This window comes from Eublepharis macularius, chromosome 6 (genome assembly GCF_028583425.1).
Source record: "Eublepharis macularius isolate TG4126 chromosome 6, MPM_Emac_v1.0, whole genome shotgun sequence".
NCBI classification, from domain to species: domain Eukaryota; kingdom Metazoa; phylum Chordata; class Lepidosauria; order Squamata; family Eublepharidae; genus Eublepharis; species Eublepharis macularius.
In genome coordinates this window covers 30891844-30911558 of record NC_072795.1, presented here as the reverse complement: position 1 = coordinate 30911558, position 19715 = coordinate 30891844, and the positions used below count along the sequence as shown (strand labels likewise).

The 19715-nt window shown below is 45.9% G+C and overlaps 1 protein-coding gene across 1 annotated transcript in view; it reads left to right on the top strand.

Moving 5' to 3' along the window:
- RSRC1 (arginine and serine rich coiled-coil 1) overlaps positions 1–18766 on the top strand; it is a 304072-nt gene extending 285306 nt beyond the window's left edge. The window contains exons 8-10 of the mRNA XM_054983579.1: positions 8782–8888; positions 13591–13737; positions 16631–18766. Coding sequence (XP_054839554.1) covers positions 8782–8888; positions 13591–13737; positions 16631–16723 — 347 coding nt within the window. The 3' untranslated portion in view covers positions 16724–18766. The remainder of the gene's footprint in view (positions 1–8781; positions 8889–13590; positions 13738–16630) is intronic.
- The last annotated feature ends 949 nt before the right edge of the window (positions 18767–19715 follow it).

The window sequence follows — 19715 nt, the reverse complement described above, 5'->3', positions numbered from 1 at the left end:
CTGCCGCTTGCAGGCGGAAGGTCCCTTTAAACTATCAGCTGGCAGGCGGCGAGGGGGGGATCCCCTCTGCCGCCTGCCAGCTGATAGTTTAAAGGGACCTGCCACTTGCAAGCGGCAGGAAAAGTTTATATGGCCATTTCTCTGGGGAAATGTCCATTTAAACTGCCCCTTTAATATGAACCAAATGAATCAGTAGACCAGTTCATGGATGTTCGTGGAAATGAGCTTCCACAAACCGGGCTGGTTCGTGGGTTTTTTTGGTTCGTATTTGGGTTCGTGCCCATCACTACTTGTGACTGGTAGAGGAAAATCTTCATCTCTAAAGCAGCCCTTAGAGTACAGTCTTGTCTGAGAATCTTACATACAGGTTTGACTTAGAGCCAAGCTACAAGTGATGCCTGACACAGGTTGGACACTTGTCAGCTTCCCTCAAGTTTTGATGGGAAATGTAGGCGTCCAGGTCTTGCAGCTGTAATGGAGAGCCAAGCTGTAAAACCAGGACGCCTACATTTCCCATCAAAACTTGAGGGAAGCTGACAAGTGTCCAACCTGTGTAAGGCGTCACTTGTAGCTTGGCTCTCAGGTGTATCTGGCTTTGAGTTGTTATGGGTATAACATATTTTCTAGTACAGGAGTAACTTGCAAGTACTTCTCATGAGCCACCTAATGGTTTGTCAACAAGAGACAAAAAGCAGCATGTGGTTTACAGGATGACCACTGTTAATAACCAAATACTGGACTAGATGGACCATGGTTGGATACAAGGCCGTTTTCTTGTTCTTAATGCTATATTGTAATCAGTTAGTGTGGTTTACTCATTGTTCATAAAAATTATTGTTATATGTGCAACTCAAATACAGACTTTAGCTGTGTCCTCCATCCTACAATATACTTTGTCACCTTTAGTATTATATAACTTGTTTATTGTCATCTAAGGTTTTCTATTCTGTCTTAATGTGTGTGTATATATAGAGATCCTTCCGTAATCTCACAAACCATCATGCTAGTAGTAATACCATCCAGTGTATAGCGTCAACAAGGCAATTTACCAAGTGTTTTGTGTCTGATGTGATCCAGCAACTTGACAAGAAAGAGCTGAATTTCTTTCCATAACTTAGTATGGCAGTCTTGGGTTGTTACATTTCCCTAACTATTAGGCGGAGGGACGGCAACCATATAGTGGATGATAAAATTATCTTCTGCATTTGAACAAGTAAAGTCTTTACATTAACCAAATGTATATGTTGTTTATCTGTTGAAGTAAATAATAACTGACACATGTATTAATAATAATAAATATAAATAAGTATTCTGCTGGGAATGGGGTGGTGCTTAATACCTTTTGGTTTTGATACTAAAGAATAATTAGGATTGTTCTTTTGAGAGGTGCTTAAATGTTATGTTGGATGACAGATCAGAGCTCCTCCACAAAGGAGACCTTTTCTGATATATAGCATCCACTTAAAAACAATCTTGTGCTCCTGTGATGCTCTGTCATCACTGGTTGCATGTAGCTTGTTTAAGCAATGCTGCATTAAACTACTAATATTTCTAATGCATCGTTTTGTTGCCATTATGTATTTGCTTGATCTTTACTTATATCTAACAGTGAAAAACGCAGCATGCATATTATTAAAATGAAGTTTAAAGGAAATGAGTGCTAGTCTGTAAAATGAAACTTTCCTACCACATTCTTCCAACTTTTTCAATTATGAAAGATTGAAAAACTTTTTGTTCATCTTTGTTCTTCTGTGCCTCCACACATGGGGACTGCGCAGGCGCAGGCCAGCCGCCGGAGAATTTTCTAGAGCTTCCATGGCTCCGAAGGGGCCGTTTGTCGCGCGCCTCAGCGCCCGTTTTCCCGCCCAAACGGTCACATGCTCCTCCAGCGACCAACGGCCCCTTCCCTCAGTTCTCTTCTTGCCGCCGCTTGGAGAGAACGTTTGAGCTTCGTGCTCTGTGCTTGTGCTTTGTGCTTTCTGACTGATTGATCTTGGATTCTTGACTTCGGACTTCGGACCTCGACTATTCTTCGGATCTGCCTTTGGACTTTGACTTGAACTCGGTAATACGACTCGGACCGTTTTGACCCTTCTCTCGCGTGCCCCAGAAGATGGCCTCAACGGCTCTCTTCAAGCATTGCCTTCAATGCCACACTAAGATGGCCAAGACCGATGGCCATGAGCTGTGCCTCTTTTGTTTGGGGGAGACCCATAATGTGTCGGCCTGCAAGATCTGCCAGGGCTTCACCAACAAGGCCCGGCAGGATCGCAGGGCCCGACTGAACTCCTCGTTGTGGCAGTCGGTTATGTCTGAGGGCGCCCCGTTACCGCCACCCAAGGCCAGCCCTAGCCCCTCTGCCGGAAGGCAATCCAGAGCTGGCTCGGTGGCCTCAGCGAGGTCGGGGTCGAAACCGCGCCCCCCGAGTGCCTCGGCGTCGAGAGCGGCCTCTCCAGCGCAGGGTCCGGCGCGGCCGCCCCGGAGCGCGTCATCCACCAGGTCGGATCCGAGACCGACTTCGGAACCGAGGATCCTGGTACCGAGTCCCCGGTCGGAACCGACGACCGGTTCGATCCCGATCAAGGCGAAGAGGTCGAAGCAGAGGTCCCCTTCGAAGTCGAGGAGCGCGTCGGTTCCGAGGTCTTCTTCTTCGGAACCAGCTAAAAAGAAGAAGAAGACCAAGCATCGCCGGTCCCCGCGTCCCGCTCCTCCAGAGGAAGTCATCGTGCTTCCTCACACTCCTTTTCCTCATCTGGGTTCCCCCGAACCGGAGGAGGTCTCCGTACCGGTGCCGGATCCGATGGCCTTCGAGACGGTGCAGGCAGAGTTCTCGTCTGGGCCGGAGCCGAGCCCGCGGTCCCGTCGGAGCCGACCATCGCCTGCCCGTCGATCGCCAAGGTTGGAACCGAGCCCGTCGCCTCTTCGGAGCCGTCCATCTCCTGCCCGGCCTTCTTCGCCTGCTGTCGGTCGTGAGCGGCGTCAGTCCGGGGACAGTGTCCGATCCATCAGGTCCACTGCGTCCCGACATCGACAGGCCTCCTACCTTCCCTCACCGTACCATTGCCACTGGGAAGGGGCACCTGCCGGTTTCTCCATGTCGGAACCGAGGCCTTCGACATCGAGGCCAGCGTGGGTTCCCCCTCCAGTCCAGGTTGAGGAATCCCAGCTTGGTTCCGATGAGGGGGAAGTGGAGAGCCTCGGCGACTACCAATCGGAGTCCTGGTCCGAGCCATCGCCGGCTGACGATCTGGTGCCGGCTACGGGTTCACCGTACGAGGACCTCCGCATCTACTCTGACCAGATGGCAAGGATGGCTCAGGCCCTCGAGATGGACATCTCTTCGGCAGCCCCGCAGACCAAGGACAAGCTCCTCAAGCGGATCTACGGTGATAATCCGGCATCCATTGGCTTCCCCATGCTTGAAGGTATAGAGGAAATCGTGGAGAGGGTGTGGAAGGTGCCCTGTGACCAATCTCCAACGTCAAAGCGCATAGAGCAGCTGTATAAGATCAAACAGGGCACCTGGCAGGCGTTGGTTAAGCACCCTCCACCTTCCTCCTTGGTCACGGAGGAATTCAACCCCCGACGGTCGGGCCATTCCTCTGTACCTGCCGATAAAGAGGGCAGGAAGCTGGATGCCATGGGTAGACGCCAGTACACCGTCGCTTCACTGGGTCTGAGGATTGCCAACTACCAGACCATTATGGCAGGGTACCAGCTCTACCTATGGGAGAAGTTGGCGTCCTATACTCGGGACCTCCCACCTGAGCAGAAGGCTGTGGTGTCCCTCCTGCAAACTGAGGCTGTCAAGCTGTCTAAGCAGCAAATGAATGCTGGGAGCCACGCTGCCGACACTGCTGCTCGGGGGATGGCTTCGGCGGTGGTCCTTCGGCGACATTCCTGGCTGCGATCGACTGCCCTGTCCCAGGAGGTGTGTTCCAGGGTGGAGAGCATGCCCTTTGAGGGGGACTCGCTGTTTTCGAAGGCTACCGACGAGACCCTTAAAAAGAAGAAGGAAGATAGGCAGACGGCACGGTCCTTGGGTCTGGCTCCTGCAGACAAGCCCGCCTCCAGGCCTCGGTACGCTCCCCGGTCCGGCCCTTACCACTTCCAGGGCAGGTACCAGCAGCAGCGGCCGGTTTTCCAGCAGTATCCAGCCTACCAGCAACGGCCCTACCCTCCTGCTCAGCAGCAGAGGAGGCGTAGGCCATTCAAGCCTCACCCGTCGCAGCCGCCGGCCCAGCAGAGGGATCAGCACGGCGCCGGGAGGCAATATTGACGGGTCACGCCAGCCGTATCCCCGATTTTCTCGGACAGACTAAGTCCACTCCTCTCTGAGTGGGAGTCAATAACATCTGACTCATGGGTCTTAACGATTGTTGAATTAGGATACGGGCTGGAGTTTGTTGAGCTGCCTAGGTGCAGTTCACCCCTGACAGCTGTCAATAACACTATGGCCGAGCTGGATGCGGAGATCGTGTCGCTTTTGGCCAAGGGTGCTGTGGAAGAGTTGCCCTATGAGGACTCTGTAAGGGGGTTCTTCTCTAGGTTCTTCCTGGTCCCCAAGAAGGATGGGGGCCTACGTCCCATTTTAGATCTGAGGGGCCTTAATGCCTTCCTCAAGGTGACCAAATTTCGGATGGTTACGTTGGCGGCTGTGATCGCCTTACTGAAACAGGGGGATTGGTTTGCGGTCCTCGACTTGAAGGACGCATACTTTCATGTGGGAATACGGGAGGAGCACAGGAAATACCTGAGCTTCGTTTACCAACAAAGGGTTTTCCGGTATAAGGTGCTCCCCTTTGGCCTGTCCACGGCCCCACGAGTGTTCACAAAATGTGTGGCCCCTGTGGTCTCCTTCCTTCGGGAAGAAGGTTGTACCATCTTTCCGTACCTCGATGACTGGCTCATCGTGGCTGACTCTGAGTCTCGCCTGGTGCAGGACATTGGCTTGGTACTTAGCACTTGCCAGCGTCTGGGGCTCCTGGTGAACTTTGAAAAATCCAAACTGGTGCCCAGCTGCAAGGTGTCCTACATAGGTGCGCTGCTGGACTCTGTGAGGGGTAAGGCTCTGCTCCCCTTGGAGAGGGCTCGGTCCCTGAGGGGTCTGGTGTCCATGTTTAAAAGGAACCGCTTCCAGTCCGTGCGCACTATTCAGTGCTTACTAGGGCATATGGCAGCGGCCACCTCTGTGGTGCCCTACGCTAGGCTGCGGATGCGCCCTCTCCAGAACTGGTTTGTGCGGAGGTATGATGCTCAGCAGCACCCTCCGTCCCTCAAATTCTCTATCCCGAGGGTCATCCTCTCCTCCTTGAACTGGTGGCTGTCTGATGACAACTTGTTTAAAGGTACCCCCTTTGGGTATCAGCATCATGATGTCACGGTTACCACTGATGCCTCTCTGTTGGGATGGGGGGCTTACTGTGGTGATGTATGTGTGCAGGATGTCTGGTCTGAGAGGGAAAAGACCCTCCATATTAATGTGCTTGAACTAAGAGCCATTCGTTTCGCACTTGTGTCCCTTACAGCACTGCTGAAAAATCGCCAGGTGTTGGTGCAGACGGACAACACGACTGCCATGTACTACGTAAACCAGCAGGGGGGCACAGTGTCCATGGCCCTGTGCCGGGAAGCCACGCTCACTTGGCAGTGGGCAATCAGGAATGGCGTATCGCTTCGTGCAATACACGTGGCTGGGTCAGACAATGCCCGGGCAGATGCCCTCAGCAGGGTCCTTCTCCTGGACCACGAGTGGGAACTGAACGTAGAGTGCATTGGGCCGATCTTTCAGATGTGGGGTCATCCAATGATAGACGTGTTCGCCACTGCGGCAACCACCAAGGCCCACACGTTCTGTTCCAGGGCGGGAAGCGACCCCCTCTCTATTGGGGATGCCTTCCAGTTTACGTGGACGCGGGGCTTGCATTACATGTTTCCTCCGTTCCCCTTGATCCCCAGTGTCCTGTGCAAGATAGAGGAGGACGGGACGGACTGCATCCTGGTGGCCCCCTTTTGGCCACGGCAGGTTTGGTTCCCGAAGCTCCTGCGGATGTCCCAACGGACATATGTCAGTCTGCCCCCCCGACAAGACCTTCTCCTGAACGGGAGCCTAGTCCACCACGACCCCAGGAAGTTGCACCTGACGGCTTGGCGGATCGTTCCTCCCCTGTAGTTTTTACGGACGAGGTACAGAGGGTCCTCCTGAATGCTCGTCGGCCATCCACTAGGCGCGCTTATGCGGCCAAGTGGCGCAGGTTTGAACTTTGGGCGCTTGCTAAAGGAGTGGTGCCCGACAGCAGCCCTTTAGGGGTTGTATTCGAGTACTTGTGCCATTTGCAGGGCCTGGGCTTGAAGGTTTCCTCCCTCAAGGTCCACCTGGCAGCGATATCGGCTGCTCACACCCGAGTTGAGGGTGTTACAGTGTTTTCTCACCCACAATCCCGCCAGTTCCTTAAGGGCATGTTCAATCTTTACCCACCTGTGTCGGCGCCAGTGCCTCAGTGGTCGTTGTCTCTGGTGCTTTCACGTCTAATGTTGCCCCCATTTGAACCTATGGCTACCTGCCCCTTGGATGTATTGTCTTACAAGGTGGCATTCTTGGTGGCTGTGACATCGGCCAGAAGGGTCAGTGAGCTGTCTGCGCTGCGGTCTGACCCTCCTTTCCTGGTGTTTCATCCCAACAAGGTGGTCCTGCGTCCCAGCCTGGGTTTTCTGCCCAAGGTGGTGTCCGCCTTTCACCTCTCGCAGGATATCTCGCTGCCTGCATTTTTTCCTCACCCTTCCTCTAGAGGGGAGAAGGCCCTCCATTCCTTAGATTTAAAGAGGGCCATTGCCTATTACCTGGATAGGACGAAGGGGTTTCGCTCCAGTCCTCACCTGTTTGTATGTTTTGGGGCCAAGGACAGGGGTAACAGGGCTTCCTCACAGACCCTGTCTAGATGGATTGTGATGGCCATTAGCAAAGCCTATTCTCTGGCAGGGGTGGCTTGCCCGCTTCATGTCAGAGCCCACTCCACACGGTCCCAAGCATCCTCTTCGGCACTCCTCAGGGGTGTGCCCCTGGCTAACATTTGCAAAGCGGCCACATGGTCCTCTGCAGACACCTTTGTCAGGCATTATGCCATTGATGTCAATGCGGAACAGGATGTATCTGTGGCCAGGGCTGTCCTACACTCCCTTTTTTCCTAGGGGAGTCTGGGATGTGGCCCCTTGCGTACCTGCTGGGTACTATAGTGTATATATATGTATATATATATATATATATATTTCTGTATATAGTTTATGTAAATACTGAGTACGTATATATTTCTACACATCTTGTAGGACTGTATATATGTCTATGTGTTTGTTCTGTTATTCTTGTTTGTTCAATAAAATTGTGTTGGACTTCACCCCACCTTCCTCATTGTGTGAAGCTTGGTACACTCCCATGTGTGGAGGCACAGAAGAACGAAGATGAAAACAGGGTTAACATACCTGTAACTTATGTTCATCGAGTTCTTCTGTGCTGACACACAACCCTCCCTCCTACCCCGCTGTGAATTCCAATGCACAAAGATGTGGTGGCTGTAACGGAATCTGATGTATTTTAAGGTGTTACGGCTGAGTGTGTTGGTCAAGCGGCGGCAAAGGAGAACTGAGGGAAGGGGCCGTTGGTCGCTGGAGGAGCATGTGACCGTTTGGGCGGGAAAACGGGCGCTGAGGCGCGCGACAAACGGCCCCTTCGGAGCCATGGAAGCTCTAGAAAATTCTCCGGCGGCTGGCCTGCGCCTGCGCAGTCCCCATGTGTGTCAGCACAGAAGAACTCGATGAACATAAGTTACAGGTATGTTAACCCTGTTTTATATTGCATAAAAGCACCATTAGAATATTTAAAAAGGTATGTCTGAATCAATAAGGATACGTTCACAGAGTTGCTTTAAGAGTACAATGGTTCCTGTAGCCTTCTTTAATATATCGCAGTGATTCTTAATCTGATAGACCTCCTTGGGAGACAAAAGACCAAGTCTTCGACTATTTCCACTCATTGCACCATGACTTCCACTCATTGCAACATGAGTCAAACTCACAGTTAATAGATCTGTAATCAGCATTGCATAGTGGTCAGAGAGTCAGGCTAAGTTCAAATCTCCATTCTGCCATGGAAGCTTGCTTGGCTGACCTTGGACCAGTTACCATCTCACAGCCTAACTACCTCCCAGGGTTCTTGTTTTAAGGATAAAATGGAGAAGAGGAGAATGCTGTATCTGCTTTAGGTCTACCGTGGGGAGAAAGGCCAGGTATAAATGGCAAAATAAATAAATGGCAAAAAATTCATTGCTTAATTTTGCCTTTCTTCTTGCTTGAACAAAGTAAGAATGCAGAGGAGTTAGCCGTGTTAGTCTGTGGTAGCAAAATCAAAAAGAGTCCAGTAGCACCTTTAAGACTAACCAATTTTATTGTAGCATAAGCTTTCGAGAATCAAGTTCTCTTCATCAGATGGACGGTACAGAAACTGGTCACCCTAATTGCATCTTCTCTCTCCTCCCCTCCTCGCCCCTCCTCTTCTATATTTGACCAGTTTCTGTACCATGCATCTGACGAAGAGAACTTGATTCTCGAAAGCTTATGCTACAATAAAATTGGTTAGTCTTAAAAGTAAGAATGGTTTCTTCTTGGCAGAGTCATAGCTTGCCTTCAAATTTTCGATTTCCTGAGCTACAGAAATATGTAGAGGACTATTGCATAGCACTGATCGTAAGCTTATGTTAAACCATGCTGATGTTATACCCTCTTCTATAGAGCAAACCAGCCTTGTAGAACAAGTGAAACGAGTAAAAGAAATCGAAGCAATTGAAAGTGACTCCTTCGTTCCCCAAGCATTTAGATCAAGTAAAGAAGTCAAAAAGGTAAGTTTTCTGTCCTCTTTGTTACATAGAGCTCCTTGTGAAGTGGTGCAGAACTGATATAATGCAATTCATGTTGACTGCTGACAACTATAGGTCCAATCTGGAAGTGATAACACATTTAATATGATGCAGGAATCATGTTTTGCCTACAGTCAGTGTTTAATGTACATAATCCACCTTGTGTCTCAGTGCAAAAGGTAGAAGATAAATGAAGAAGCTAACTAAATAAAATAATTTGTTGTAGAAGCAATGGAACATGGTTACTTTTGAGCAGATGTTGCTCCTTTAACCAATTTATCAGATCTTTGTTTTGATCCAAAGAAGTATGAAATTGTTTTCATCGTATTCATGGCCTTTTCAGCTTCTTCCTTCTGGTTGTATACCCCCAAGTGCTCCATCCTGAAGGTCAGGAATCACTGGCATAGGACTCAAGTGCAGTGAGAGGCTTTGACCACATAGCAAAATAAGCCACACCGTATATAGTTATGCTTTCAGATATATGCCTATGCTTGTCAGGATCCAAACCACTATCATAATGAAAAATCTTTCTACACATTTACCAATAGAAAAGATTAGAAGCAATAGTCATCAGAGGGAATTTTTGTGCATTGAGGAAGCTCTCTGACATAGGACGCACAGGTTGAGGAGTTAGTTGGAACAGCCATAACTCTATGATGACTTCCTTTTTTGACAGCTGTTTCAAACATTATTGTTTCCACTAGTTGTATGTCAAAAGAAGGCTGTTCCCTCTAATGCCCAGAGGGCCTATGCTGATGGGCATATTTTGGGCTCATGCTTAGTTGATTAAGTGCTGTACTAATCTGAGGTTTTAAAACACACACTCACATCCATATGCTTCTTACTCCAATGAAGCCTCTTATGCCAGCAGTAGCACTGGTGGCAGATAAGCCAGGAGTGGTGATTTCATGTGATTCCTACTCCCCACTGTGCCCCCCTTCACCTAAGAACATAAGAGAAACCATGTTGGATCAGGCCAATGGCCCATCCAGTCCAACACTTTGTGTCACATAGTGGCCAAAAACCAGGTGTCCTCAGGAGGTCTGCCAGTGGGGAAGGGACACTAGAAGCCCTCCCACTGATTGTCCCCCTCCCCAAACACCAAGAATACAGAGCATCACTGCCCTAGACAGAGTTCCATCTATACTTTGTGGCTAATAGCCACTGATGGACCTCTGCTCCATATGTTTATCCAGTCCCCTCTTGAAGCTGTCTATGCTTGAAGTTGCCACCACCTCCTGAGGCAGTGAATTCCATGTGTTAATCACCCTTTGGGTGAAGAAGTACTTCCTTTTATCCATTCTAACCCAACTGCTCAGCAATTTCATTGAGTACTCATGAGTTCTTGTACTGTGAGAAAGGAAGAAAAATACTTTTCTCTACCTTCTCTATCCCATGCATAATCTTGTAAAACTCTATCATGTCATCCCTCAATTATCGTTTCTCCAAGCGAAGGAGTCCCAAGCACTTTAATCTTTCTTCATAGGGGAAGTGTTCCATCCCTTTAATCATTCTAGTTTTTCTGCACTTTTTCCAGTGCTATAATATCTTTTTTGAGGTGTGGTGACCAGAATTGTACACAGTATTCCAAATGAGACCGTACCACTGATTTATACAGGGGCATGATGATACTAGCTGATTTGTTTTCAGTTCCGTTCCTAATAATCCCCAGCATAGTGTTGGCCTTTCACACACTGTATCGACATTTTCAGTGAGTTACCCACAACTCCGTTTTTGGGGAAGGTGATTGAGCGGGCGGCAGAGAAGCAACTGCAGAATTTCCTGAAGGAGACCTCAGCCCTAGACCCCTTCCAGTCTGGTTTCCGCCCGGGACATGGGGTCGAGACATTGTTGGTCGCCCTCACAGACGATCTCCGCAGACATCTGGATCAGGGCGGATCAGCACTGCTGATTTTGCTGGATCTGTCAGCAGCGTTTGATACGGTCGATCATGAGCTTTTGACCCACCGCCTTGCCGATGTGGGGATTCAGGGGACAGCACTGCAGTGGCTGGTCTCCTTTCTCCACGATCGGGGACAGAGGGTGGCGCTCGGGGAGAGGGTGTCATCTCGTAGGCCACTGGTTTGTGGTGTGCCACAGGGAGCGATACTCTCTCCATTATTATTTAATATCTATATGCGCCCCCTCGCCCAGCTGGTGCGGAGTTTCGGGCTTGGGTGTCACCAATACGCGGATGACACCCAGCTTTATCTGTTGTTGGACGGGCAGCCTGGATCGGCCCCTGATGCCCTGGAGCGTGCTTTTGAGGCTGTGGCTGGTTGGTTGAGACAAAGTCGGCTGAAATTGAATCCCACGAAGACGGAGGTCCTGTATGTGGGTCGTGGGGAGATGGCTTTGGGACCCCGGCTTCCTACACTTGATGGGGCAGCACTTACACTGGCCCCGAGGGTTAGGAGCCTGGGGGTGATTCTGGATTCCTCCTTGAAGATGGAGGACCAGATCACTGCAGTTGCCAGGTCTTCCTTTTATTATCTTCGGCAGGCCAGGCAGCTTGCCCCTTATTTGTCTCCCCGTGACATGACTACAGTGGTCCAAGCAATGGTCACCTCTAGGTTGGATTACTGTAACGCGCTCTACGCTGGGCTTCCCATGGGCCTGATCCGGCGGTTACAGCTGGTACAGAATGCAGCAGCGCGGGTCATTGCTGGAGCACCGGTGTGGGAGCATATTACACCGGTGCTACGCCAGCTGCATTGGCTGCCAGTGGAGTACCGAATCAGGTTCAAGGTTTTGGTGTTAACCTACAAAGCCCTACGCGGACTGGGACCGACGTATCTGAGGGACCGTCTCTCACCATATGAGCCCCGGAGGACTCTCCGCTCTGGCGGAAAACATCTTTTAAGTGTCCCTGGCCCTAGGGAGGCCCACCTGGCTTCGACCAGGGCCAGGGCCTTTTCAGTCCTGGCCCCGACCTGGTGGAATGCTCTGTCTTGCGAGACAAGGGCCCGGCAAGATTTGCTTGCATTTCGCCGGGCCTGTAAGACAGAGCTATTCCGCCAGGCATATGGCTGACGCCGGGCAGTGCCCGCCCCCCCCCCGTGAAGGGGGGGTTAAACCATCACCCCTATGCAAACACAGAGGCATGTATGAACCACTGGGCAGCATGAATTGTTATATGTAATGTTTTTAAATGTTTTTAAATGTATTATTTAATGTTTTTAAATGTTTTTAAACATGTTTGTATTTGTTATCCGCCCTGAGCCTGCGAAAGCAGGGAGGGCGGAATATAAATATAATAAATTAAATTAAATTAAATTAAATTAACTCCAAGATCTCTCTCTTGGTCAGTCTATACCAGTTTGGACCCCATCATTGTGTATTCATATTTGGGATTTTTGGCCAATGGCTTTTTGTCCACTTTGTCCACATGGCTTTTTGTCCACTCAGGTCCCCTCCCCCCCATGGGTCAGAAGGGACTGCTGGGAACTGCTGGGAGGAGGGGAACTAGATAGAAGATCTGTTTTACAGAAACCAACCTCCCCCCCCCTTTTTTTTTGCACCACACCATAAATGTATGAATACTTGTGGAACCATTCGGAGACTTAGTACAAATATAAATAAAATGGAAATCATAATCATAGGGTTAATGTGAATAACCCTATGCAGACTGGGAGCAGCGTATCTGCGGGACCGCCTCTCCCTATATGTGCCCCAAAGGATGCTTTGATCTCACAGTAAACAACTATTAATGCTCCCTGGCCCGCTTGGTCTCGACCAAGGGGGGCCTGCTTGGTCTCGACCAGAGCCAGGGCCTTTTCAGTCCTGGCTCCAACCTGGTGGAACGCTCTGTCTGATGAGACCAGGGCCCGGCAGGATTTGTTATCTTTCCGCCGGGCCTGTAAGACAGAGCTGTTCCGCCAGGCATATGGTTGAGGCGGAGCTGTGCCCCCGCCAGCTGGATAGAGGAGGCCCTCCCAATAGGAGCATCCACCACTCTTGAGCAATCTTCAGTGACAGTTACTTGCTGGCCAAAGTGATTATAATTGTGCTGCTCTTTTGTATTTTTGTACTTTTTAAATATTTATGCTGTACTTTATTGTTGTTTTTTAACTTGTTGGATATAAGTTTTACTGAGATGTTTTATGATATGTAATCTGCCCTGAGCCTGCCAATGCGGGGAGGGTGGAATGGAAATCTAAACAAATAAATAAATAAATAAGACATTACAGTCCACAGAGATCTGAGGCAATAGGTTGCTGCTTTTCTTCTATATTTCTGTGTTCTGAGACATCCTGTGATCCATTAAATAGGTTTGGTGGGTTTGTGAGGGTAAAATTTTGAAAAAAAATTCCTCTTACTCAGTAGAATCTCTTGATCATCTCTCTGCTGCCACAAGAAGACAATAGATAGGATTTGTAGGTGCCATTCCATATGTGGTTCTTTTGCACAGGGAACAACTCTTTTATACCTCATGCTAGAATGATGCACAAAAGTGAAAGTAAATCAGTGATTGCAGCACACTCTCTTGCACATGTAGAAGTATAAGAACTCCTAAAGGAACATCCTCCTATAGCACAGCATGGGCTGTTGCACTGATGTTCACAGAACAGTGTGAGTAACTCTTTTCTTTCCACTCAGAGTTTTTTGGATGGAACTTGGTGTTCCCAAGGTATTCATAACCATGGTGAATCTTACCCTGTATCCCATCATTTCCCTCTACTAGGCGACAGAACCTGTTGAAGTAAAGATTGAACCTGCAGCAGTAGGAGTGACAAATACTGGCCTGATTCCTGTTGAAAAGGGAACAGTGACTACAAGTATTCCTACCACCATCAAGTACCAAGATGAGAACTCACTAGCCCATCCCAATGTAAGCATGATGCTACTTCGATTAACAAATTCATTTGGAAGGGGAAGATTAGGTTGTATAACCTGGGTATCCATGCATCTCTCTCTCTTTTTCTCTCTCTCATGTGCTCACACACAAACATCGGAATACATAATAGGAGCATTGGTATGTAAAGCTCAAGTACTGTTAATATATTCATACTTAGGAAGGGTAATTGAAAGATCTAATCTTTTTTTCAGTTAATGATTGGACGTTCAGAGTCACCATAGGTCAGAGGGAACTTTAAGGCACGTAACACACCCACAATCTTTTTTCATAGTTATTCTATAAGATTTTTTAAATAGTGTAAACCTATTTAATGTGTGTGTGGGTCAAAGGAAAGTTCTATTTCTCACAATTTTATGTAGCTCTTCATGTTCACTTGCATCCCAGAGAGTGAATTCCTCATGTGTCCACACATAATTGGATGTAGTGACACATCTATCTAACAACTAGTAAGTGAACAATAGTGTCAGAAAACACTTTTTAAAACTTCTGCATACATTTCTGTTATGCCACTACTAAGCACAATTAAAGGCATAGAGTTTGAATCCGCATATCTTATGAAATAAAAGTTCAAGGAGTAAATCTGGCCTGTTGTGCCCAGACCCTTTCCCCTTTTTGACACTGAAACATTTCTAATCCAGATAGAGAGGTACATTTCTGGACGTTTTGGAGTCATGTGGGAGAAATAAAGAAATTTGGAGGGAACTGGAATATATGCAGCATTTACATTCTTATCAAACCTAAACTTTTTTTTGCCACTACAATATAAAATGAATCACATATAATTTAGTTATTATAAATAATTCTACTAATTAGCATAATTATGAAATTTAAAAAGTATAAATATCTCAGTTTTGTAAAACTAAAATTGCAACTATATCCAGCATTTCAGAGAGAGACGGAGAGAAAAATGCAAAGTCCTGTACTCTGTGGTACCATAGCACATGTATCTTTAAGTTTTGCCATCTGAGAGGTAGGAAAAAATAAAAGTTGAAATAAGAAAACAAACTTTATAATAAGAAATTGTGCTTAACTTCTGTTCTCAGTGGTGAAAATGGCACCATTTAGTGTAGCTTTAAAAATGATCTGAACCCCATGGTGGATTTTGTAAAAGTTAAGTGCCACAGCTCCAGTCCAGAAAAAAACCCCTTCCCCTTATGTATGACCTGGCTGTTCATTGGTTAGAGATTACATATGCTCAGAGGCACCAAAAATGTTTTCAGTAGTAAAATCAGATTTATTTATCACATTTCTATCCAAGGTGCTCAGAAAAGCCCATTAGCGATATATGGACATCCGGCATATTCACTTCAAAAGTCATTGTAACTAAACTACAAACATTTAAAGTGATACACAGATGGTACCTAACTCCCAAAAAGCTAGCACTAATATCAGCTAGATCATCCCCAAAATGCTGGAAAAATTGTGGTGAGGAGGGAACCTTTGCCCACTGTTGGTGGGAATGTAAAAGAATTAGACAATTTTGGGAGGAGGTATTAATGAAAATTAAAGACATCACTAATTATGAAATTCCTTTTGACCCGAAAATGATCTTTTTAGACCTATGGGAAAATCTACACATCCCCAAACTCAGAAAGGAACTCGTTGCCTCACTCTTTATAGCAGCTAAGAGTACCATAGCGACAGTATGGAAATCAAAGAGACTACCAACAATTGAGACTTGGTTCTCTAAAGTTTGGAACCATTTTATTTTAGAAAAAATAAGCAATGATATACAAAATGCAGAACATTTTACAGAGAATACCAGTTTTATTGATAAGTGGCTCCCATTTCTGGAATACATAGAAGAAAATAATCTGCAGCCTAACTCAAAAAATTTTCAAATTATAACAAACAATGGTTACCTCTCGTTCTATTAAACTAGCAGCATAATTGTGTTATCATATGGATATATTAATGCTATTTTTCAGGAATACAAGGCTAAAAACATATTGTACACTGGATTTCTGACTAGATTTGAAATGATGTTTATTGTTTGTATGTTATTTGTTGCAACAAATGTTCAATAAAAAATTATTAAAAAAAAGAAAAGCCCATTAGCTACAAACCTATGAGGTAAGTTGCACTGAGAAATAGTGATTTGCTTGAAGGCTCCTGGTTTGCATCAGAGCTAAGCAGATATTCAGTTAGGTTTCCTGCCTCCAAGCCTAACACTCTAGCTTGTGTAGTATCAAGATTGCTAGTGAACATTGGCATTAATTAAACCCTGAATTTGTCCCATTGGATTTGAGACCCACCATAGTGTATTAGTTAGAGTGTTGCATTAGGATCTGGGAGACTTGGGTCTCCATTCTACCATGGAGGCTCACTGGGTGACCTTGAGCCAGTCACACACTCTCAGTCTAACCTACTTCACAGGGTGCTGTTTCTAAGGATAAAATGGAGGAGGGGAGAATGGGTTCCAGCTGGAGAGAAAGGGTGTAAATATCTAAATAAACTTTTTCACAATCGACTAATCAATGCGTAATACAGGTGGCTGTATTTCATTCAGGAAACCTTTCTGATACCAAGCCATATAAGGGCTACTCTAAGATACTTGAGCAAGTTCAGTCTTTCTTTCTAATGAGCGAAGTGTGGTTGCTAATAGTTTCTCAGTGGTGATGGAAAAGTACTTAGGATGTGCTCAGTAGCATTACAGTACCAAATCCTGACACTTAAAACAGGTTCCTGGGCTCAGCTTTGATGCAAATTGACCAGTTTGCCAATAAAATGCTAACTTTTACTGGGACACTTGAATGCATTGTTCCCAACTGCACTACTAATTACTTGAGCATTACCAAGCAATATTCATAAACTTCAATTCTCAGCAGGGCATCTGTATAAGTTATCTTTTTCTTTTCTTTTCTAGCTGTTTGTTGATAAGGCAGAAGCTGAAGAAAGATGGTTCCAGCGGCTGATCAGCCTTCGACAAGAAAGGCTGATGGGCAGTCCTGTGGCCTGAGTTAATTGCCCACCAACTTTCACTGTGATCTGCTATGAAGTTCCAGGGGTAAAACTAGATGCGTGTCAGAGTAAATATGGCCTGTGAAACTGGGTTGAGAGGGGCATCAGAGCAGGCGCTGCCAAGTGGGGAAAAGAGGTCTGCCACCCAGCAGTCAGCACTGAAACTTTGGCTGTACTTTGAGACCAGATCTGGTCCTTGGGGAGTGAGGAGTGTAAAGGATTTGTTTTATCAATTCCTTTCCCTCGTGTTTCCAAATACAATGTAATGTCTTTATAATTCATGACTGAAGATTATTCATTTTTCATTATCAGAGATTTAAAAATGCATACCTTTCTCTCCTGACAATTATCAGAGATTTAAAAATGTATACCTTTCTCTCCTGACAATTAAGCATGTTTCTGAGTTTTTCTGTTCTTTGACATTGAACCTTTAAAAATCTCACTGCCTGTTTTGCTGCCTGTAACAGCAAATTTCTCTGAAAACAGATAGAACGGAGGTATTTAGAGAAAAGACAGGGTGTGTGTGTAGAGATGATCATATGACTTACTTCAAACAAAAGCATTCTTATATACATACATATTACAATTTAGTTTAATAATTCTGTGTTATAAAAATGAGACATACCACTGGAATTTATGCTAGTTTCCCCACTGCCACTTAGTCCAGTCACCTATGAAGCATCACTAGCACAGTCTAGGCTTGGAATTTCTGGTGATTTGGCAGCAGTATGGAAAAGGCATGGAATATCCTTAAACTGCATGAGGATAAAAATATATTTCAGAAGGCTGCCCTAGTGAAGTCTCAGGGTTCTCCAAATCATATTTGGGTTGTGCATCCAAGTCTGGGTTACATTGTGATGTTTTAAGATCAGTTGCAGTCTTAGTCACATTACAGTGCTGACTGTCACTAACTGAAGTTGAACTTAAAACCAGTGGGGAAGTCTCGAGAGTTACGAGAGTGCTCCCTGAAAAAAAAAAAGAGTACCTGCCTTCCTGTGCATGCAGGTGTTTGATACACGCACACAAGCCTCTCTGAGTTCTGGCCCTTATCTACTATTAGGAATCACTTTCCTATGGCTGTCAGCAGACAAATACTGTACCAGGATCATGTGCATGCCCTTTTCTACAGTCATCGTGACGTATATTCTGGGTGGGGGAAATTGTAGCTGCGATTGCCAGCTTAATTTTCTTCTGTATGAAAGAGTTGATGTAGTTTTTCTACCTAACAAAATGCTGTTAGAAAACTATTATAATAGGAATTCTTAAGGAGGTATTTGTGGCTTCTTCAATGGCACAACTCAATGCTGGATCAGCACAGTCCTAAACAGGTATACACCCTTCTGAATCCACTGAAGTCAGCAAGCTTAGAAGGGTGTAAATGCACATAGAGTCCTCCTTAAGCTGTTTCTGTTATCAATTCATATTCAGTGGTTTATTTATTAGATATATTTCATTAGGAATAAAGAAGGCAGATATTTTTTTTGCTATATTCAGATGCTCAAAAAGAAGATACTAAAGGGCTCAGAAGGCAGACATCCAAACTGAGGGCTTTCTCTGAACTGTAATCCTCAGCAGTTACTCCAGTCTAAGCCCATTGATTTCAATGGGCTTAGACTGGAGTCACTCTGCTTAGGATTGCACTGTAAGTGTCCCTCAGACAACACAGGCTTGATTTAGGTGTACATAGAAAGCAATTCAATAATCTATGCTTTTTTATCATAATATGTATACACCTTGCTCATGGAGTCCTCCTTCAGGGAATTGGCTCATATCTTCTTCCACACTTTTGTATATACTGCACAAGTTAATTCTGGAAGCATAATGTCAAACAAACTTCTTTTCTTCCCTATGTGCAAGATGAATGAAAGTCTGAAGAGTGAGAAACTGCTTTTCAGCAATCCAAGCAATGGAATCATAAGTAGTTGTACCTATTTCCATTAATGTATGTTCTATTCTGATAATATTTTAATCCTATTAGTAGTATTTTATATAGTTTGTATTAAAATGTCTCAGTTTGGTCAATAAACAAAATGAAACCTTCTCCATGTAGTTTGGTACTTTTCACAATGGCTTGTGGTCTGCTGATCAGTGTAATCAATATTAGATTGTACATGTATTTTTTTTCTCCTTTCCTCCCAAAGTAACAGAATTTAAGATAACAGAATGTTTTATACGAGTAACTGTAAAAATAAAACACACACAATACAAGGATAGCAGCCTCTTTAACCAGGTACAAATGTGGCCATTTGTTGAAAGCCAGGGAAAAAGTAAAATGGATTAGTTCATATGAGCTCAATACAACCTGGTACATCTTTGCATCTCCTACAAAACTCAATATTTCTACCCAACATTTCTACCTTTTTCTATAGAGGGGCCCACAACTATGCTAGCTTAGATTCCCCCACCAACAACAGGAAAGCAAAAATGTAAAGCCCCTAGTCTGCAGTGGTATTTCTTACCCTTCTGGTCATGGCTTTTTTTTGTGGCAGTACTCACCAGGATGGAATACCAGCACATTGGATGGGGGAGGCCTCCAAGTCCTGTGGGCTAAATTGGTAGCAATCAGTGCAGCCTTATATATGAGTACCAGCACCTTTTCTTTTTCAAAGTAAGCACTGCAATAGTTACCACCTCCTACAATTATGGCAGAACCTCTCCCTGATATTTAATAGCGCTGGAGCTTAAAACTGACTAGTCCCCTGGTTAGATAGTTGGAGTCTCCCTCCCACTTATTGTCAATTCCTGTTTTACCAATACAATGTTAGAAGCAGCCATATAGATGTTATCAAGTCAGCCAACTTTCTTTTGATCTAAGTAGCCTTAGATCAACAGTGTGGCTGCTGTGACTGCTGGTCTTGTATCCCAGAAACTGGAAATGATAGAAGTTATAGCATTGATTCAGCACAAGGGCCCTTTTGGTTAGCTTCTCCAGTCAGAAAGGGCTACATCACAGATGTAATATAGCAGCCTGCCTTCAGATACATACCAGT